We start from the raw sequence: 5,935 nt of genomic DNA, 5'->3' as shown, positions 1-5,935 counted from the left end.
TTAAAAAATTGTGAAATATATAAGGTAATACGTGAAACATCATTTTATACATTATTGGAACCCCTCATTAATGTCCCATTGCTGTATTTAATGCAGATCAAATTAAGTCAGATACTTCCAAAACATTTTTTTTCATTTTTATTATCAACAATCAAGTTAATGGCACACTCTTGGAAAACTATATGCACATGTAGAAATATTTTCCCTTTTAAATATAAGCATTCATAATAACGACATATAAATAACTTTGAAACCCCAGAACATAATTTAGGACGATTATGCTCACAACATATTCCAACGGGGGAGGAAGAAAAAACAAACAAAAAACAAACAAACAAAAAAAAACATGCAAATTGTAACAAAAATATATACCATTGTATGAACCTGGTTTCTCTAAACGAAAAAGAAACAAACAATGAACTGAACCCGTGAGATCCTTAATTTTCCATAAAGACACAGCATAGACTAACGGAGGCAGCGTTATGTACTTCCAACTATTGTAGACAATTTGTACTTATATTAACACTATACAATTGAGTCACAGAACACGGTTGTAGAAAGACACAGAAAAATTTAAAGCATACCTGTCAACATCCAACTAATATCTATATTTTTGTGCCTTTAAAAATAAAACAACTGAGATGTGTAATTTGCGTGAAACAATGTAATAGGTGCATCATTACACCGCTAACCGATGTTATGATGATATATATCCTGTATGAATAAAACAGACCCTGCAACACAGTGCAATAATTCAGGAGAGAGACATTTGAAGATCCCAACATTTGCTGGAGGAAAAATGAGAAATATTATTAGTGTTGTTGTGATTTACAGAGGAAATGGGAAAATGCCTAGAAAGGGTGATCCTCTGGGATGTCCTGCCATATACATCCGTGGGATTCATTCCTGCAGGCAGCAGGATAGGTCACATTAATTTCAACAGGTTGTATGGAGTTGATTTGATGTTATGGTTTTAGTGACAGGGAGACACCAGCAGTGTGGTGTTGGCTGTATAGGTAAAAGTGATCTGTTTGGCAGGAAGATGTGTTTGGGAAACAAAGATGGGTCACATTAATTAATCAGCAACTTTTCTGTCTCAGCACTTCCCACTGCACTCGTGGGTGTATTGACCCTGGAGTCATGTTAAAGCCCTGATATTGGTACCAGTCTGTGCAGTCACAAGCTGGGGTGCTGTTCACTGGGGCCTACACAGGAAACTTCCTTGCCTGATAACCAAGTCCAACATCTGGATCCCTACCGATGGTGGCCTAGGAGACACTGCATATGTGTCCCCAGCTCTCCAGATGTGTCTCAGCCTCTGTCCTTAAGCAGGAGGACATCAGAGCGCTACTTGGAGTCCACCTCTTCAGCTGAGACCTGTCACTTGTCATTATCATTCTGAAGTTCACTAAGAACAATAACAACCAGCAATGCAAATAACAGGGCTAGTATTCTGAATAATAATAATGATGATGATGATGAGGAGGAGAAGGCTGGGGCGGAAGGAGAGTTCAGAACATGCTCTTGACCAGCGTGGCTTTGGTGCTGTTGGGTCTCTGCAGGGACGATAGCACGCTGGCGAATGGCCCTCCTAAGGAGTCAGGGATGGAGGTGATGGTGGCCCCTGGGCCCGTCTCCCAGCCTTGTGGTCCCCCTGGGCCTCCCACCACTGCTGCTGCTGCCAGGCTCCCCGCCCCCTGCGCTCCTCCCTTGCCTGGTTCCGCGGGTCCGCCTGCACCCTGCGCCCCCGCGGGGCTGGGGCCCCTGCCGCAGTTGGGCGCGGAGTTCGGGTGGTTCCCTGGGCCCCCGGTGCTGTCCGGGTCGGTGCTCTTGGCCTCTTTGTTCTCGTCATCCCGGGAGGAGTCCGATCTCTTGCCGGCGGAACCGTTCTTGGCAGCGGCGGCGGCAGCGGCGGCAGCTCGCTCCTGTTTCCTAAACTTAGCCCTGCGGTTCTGGAACCAGACCTGGGGGAGGGAGGGAGAGGGGGGAAGGCAGGGAGGGGGGTGAAGGGGTTATGGATAAGCAAGGATGGAGAGGGGGGTGAGGATGGGATGGATAAGCAAGGATAGAGGGAGGAGGGGGGAGAGAGGGGGGAAGGCAGAGAGGAGGGTAAGGGGGTGAGGGTGGAATGGAGGGAGGAGGTAGGGATGAAGGTGAGGATGGGATGAGAGGGAGGTAGAGATGGAGGGAGGAGGTAGGGATGAAGGTGAGGATGGGATGAGAGGGAGGTAGAGATGGAGGGAGGAGGGAGGGATGAAGGTGAGGATGGGATGGAGAGGGAGTTAGAGATGGAGGGAGGTGGTAGGGATGAAGGTGAGGATGGGATGGAGAGGGAGGTAAAGATGGAGGGAGGAGGTAGGGATGGGGGTGATGAAGGGATGAGGTAGGGATGGGGGTGAGGATGGGATGAAGGGATGAGGTAGGGATGGGGGTGAGGATGGGATGAAGGGATGAGGTAGGGATGGGGGTGAGGATGGGATGGAGGGGGGAGGTAGGGATGGGGGTGAGGATGGGATGAAGGGATGAGGTGAGGATGGGATGAAGGGATGAGGTAGGGATGGGGTTGAGGATGGGATGGAGGGGGGAGGTAGGGATGCAAAATGATAATAAAAGAATAGAATGAATAAGGGACAGGGGGAAGATAATAGCAAAAAGACAGAGGGAAATAAAGAAAAGGATAGAGTGGGATGAAGACAAGATAACAGGGGGACGGTGGGTATAAACATAAGAGGATGCAGAATGGGTTGGCAAGAGGTGATAAGGAATATATGTCATGGAGATATAGAATGAATACATGGAGTGGGGTGGGGGGCATAGGTTTTAAAAAAAATGTGTAGGATGAAATATAAAAAGGATATATATATTATATTATAATATAAATATGTTGTTAGAAGGGAAGTGAGGGCAGGTGGAAGAGGAGTTGGTCAGTGACATGAATAGGATGAAGTGGTGGAAAAATGATGGGGATTGGAGATGAATTGCAGAATGGATAAATAGAATCACGAGAACAGAAAGAGAAAATGAGAATACAACCGTTAGAATAATGTCAGGCAAATATATATTGAACATTATCTTATCTTAATTTATAAGAGAAAAGCTATGGCACCTAAAAATCTCATAAAACAGGTTAATTCCAATGTTTTTTTTTTTAATTTTTTATTTAAGAACTACACTTATAATATTGCTGTTACAATTACTGCACAAAGGACATTATTTTTTTTTTTAAAAAGTCGCAATATCTTAAATGCTTGTTTTCAAATCCTGGAAGTATTTCATCATTTTAAAGGACAGCTCATATAACAAATTAAAATTAAAGGAAAGTAAAGAAATGTTACATTAATTACTAGGTCAATAAATAGATTAAATACAATGTAATATTTTAGTGTATCTCAACTATTTAAAGAACAAACATGTAATGCAAAATAATCTATCTGTATAAACACAAAGAGTTTCTTCCTGGGAATCGTAGAAGAATACATTAAAATGCATTGCACTGTCTGATATGTGAATTGTTACCTGAAAAACGGTATAAGTTAATGCATCCAAATCAATGTAATGTTTTTATTTTAAAGAACTTATTTGTCACATTTGAAGACTACAAAACGAGTTTAAATAATGGAAAACTTGTTAGTGGCTGTACTTGTTTAGCGTTTCTTTTATTTGCACATGCTTAAGGATGGGACACATACCTTAATTTATTTTTAAGAATAGGCTGTAAACCTATAATGGTAACATTTCTTGTAAATGATTCCATTGTTTTATTTGGTTCACTGCAAAGCTGCATTATATATATATATATATATATATATATATATATATATATATATATATATATATATATATATAAATAAAATATAAATATATAATATATATATATATGTGTGTGTGTGTGTGTGTGTGTGTGTGTAGACTGCATACCTGCACTCTAGCTTCAGTGAGATCTATTTTCAATGCCAGCTCCTCTCTGGTATAGATGTCAGGATAATGGGTCTCTGCAAAAACTCTTTCCAGTTCTTTCAGCTGAGCGCTGGTAAATGTGGTCCTTATTCGCCTCTGTTTCCTTTTCTCATTGAGACCACCGTGGTCAGTGAAGAGTTTGTAAGGAACTGTAGAAGAAATGAAAAATGAAAGTCACTTAGTCAATCACTTTTGCTAAGGCACACACACAGGCACACACAGGCACACACACACACAACAGAAAAAGTGTAAATAATTGTATAAGGTATAACATAATGTGAAATAAAATAAAAAATAAATACGCATGTAATTAATACACTGCAATTATATAGCACTAATAGTTTGCTACTGGAAAAAATATGGTATGAAAATAATAATATAGATTTAATAGAAAGCAGGGTAAGTCCATTTAATTGAGAAATATTCTTTTAATCGTGTATGTATCCTTAATTATATGCAATGTAAATATAAGTAGGCTTGTAAATGATGGGTGCTGAAAACGCTTCAAGGAAATTGTCCCAAATCATTGTAAAACCAGTAAGGTGTGAATCCCAAAAAGTCCAGATTCTTACAAGTCAATCATGATCCAAAGTCAGAAAACTTAGTGTTAAATGACCAGCTAGAAAGCTGAAGCCCCTGCATTTTTAGGACACTGTCTCTGTGATGAGCTCTTTGGTTATTTAATTATTGTCTAAGCTTTACGTCTCATCGCAAAGTAAATAAATTATGTCTATCATTTTGGCAGCTTAAGATAATTTTGTTGGCGGTTCGGGTGTGACTAGGATAGTGTAACCCGGTAACTGAATTACCCCTCGCCTGCAATCGCTTCTAACGTGATAAATTCTTTCATTTGTGTAAGCAAATTTCGTTTGGTAAATACTAAACACATTTCCATTTTCAAATGCAATCAAGGATTCCTATATACAAGAGGAGAAAGCTTCTTGTAGGGCTGGTGAGGTTGGAAAGTCCTTACCTGCTGCATATGGGCTGCTCTGGTGGTCCCTAAGTGTCCCAAGGCTGCAGGATCCTGGGGTGAGGGATGGGCAACCAGAGGTGGCCCCAAAAGTGGTCCTTATAGGGTTATACTGGAAGCCACTGGCTTGGCTGCAGGAGCTGAAGTCAGCATAAGCCGAAGCCAGGCTTGAGGTGTCCATTCCAGCCATACATGACTCGTAGGCAGAGGAATTGAGGTAAGAATATTCCATTTTATACATTGAAAAGGCTCTGGACGTCTCACCAAAGAGGGGGGAAAAAAGAGAAAGGGAGAAAAGCAACTTGCAGAAGGTGCCTGTGTTAGGGAGATGTTCTCAGCTCAACGCCTGCTTCAGAACTGGCCTCCTTACTACCAGCAGAGCCTAGTTTTATGAAAAAGCCTCCTATGAGATGCCTTGCCTGAGGTCTCTAGAGCATATAGTCCTCATAATAAACTTGGCTCTTTCCACTTGGACAATAGCAAAGCGGTTGGTCTTATTGCTGGCGCTTTTTACATGACAATAACTCATCAGTCTATTGGGCTGGCACTAGGGGGACCGAGCTGTCCAACCTCCCTATCATTGATTCCTGCATCTCTAATTAGAATTTAATAGCACACCATTACGTACCGAGCCCTCCATCCTCCCTTCTAACCAGCTCCCTGCCCTTTAATTCAATCACACTCTTTGCAAATAATGAAAGTTGGGTGACGATTTCCCCTGATCCAATTCCCCCCCCCCCCCAATCCCCCCAGCTTTTAAACCATTGTAACCGATCATATATATATATACCTTTGCAATAAATTGAGATGCTGTGCGTTATCTTTCCCCTCTCGCTTCCCTTGCAGGGTTGATGTCACAGAGAAGCTGTTTTTTGTAAGAATGTTACACGCTCAATTTCCCAACAAGCCTCCCCCCTGAGGTGCATGTAATGGCAGAGGACTGGCACACTGGCAGGCTCAGCACCATGGCCGGGGCATTGGGCCGGGGTGAATGGGGCTCTATTC

At 42.1% G+C, this 5,935-nt stretch overlaps 1 protein-coding gene across 1 annotated transcript; it reads right to left on the bottom strand.

The window, feature by feature from the left end:
* Positions 1–1,511: 1,511 nt before the first annotated feature.
* PHOX2B (paired like homeobox 2B) lies at positions 1,512–5,182 on the bottom strand. The gene is made up of 3 exons (XM_075578655.1): positions 4,931–5,182; positions 3,919–4,106; positions 1,512–1,964 (listed from the first exon to the last, which is right to left on the bottom strand). Exons 1-3 carry the CDS (start codon positions 5,169–5,171, stop codon positions 1,512–1,514), a joined length of 882 nt encoding a protein of 293 aa, XP_075434770.1. The 5' UTR covers positions 5,172–5,182.
* Positions 5,183–5,935: the final 753 nt, after the last annotated feature.

Source organism: Ascaphus truei, chromosome 1 (genome assembly GCF_040206685.1).
Source record: "Ascaphus truei isolate aAscTru1 chromosome 1, aAscTru1.hap1, whole genome shotgun sequence".
Taxonomy (NCBI): domain Eukaryota; kingdom Metazoa; phylum Chordata; class Amphibia; order Anura; family Ascaphidae; genus Ascaphus; species Ascaphus truei.
Note: the sequence above shows the minus strand (reverse complement) of the source record. Positions and strands in the feature narration are given on the sequence as shown.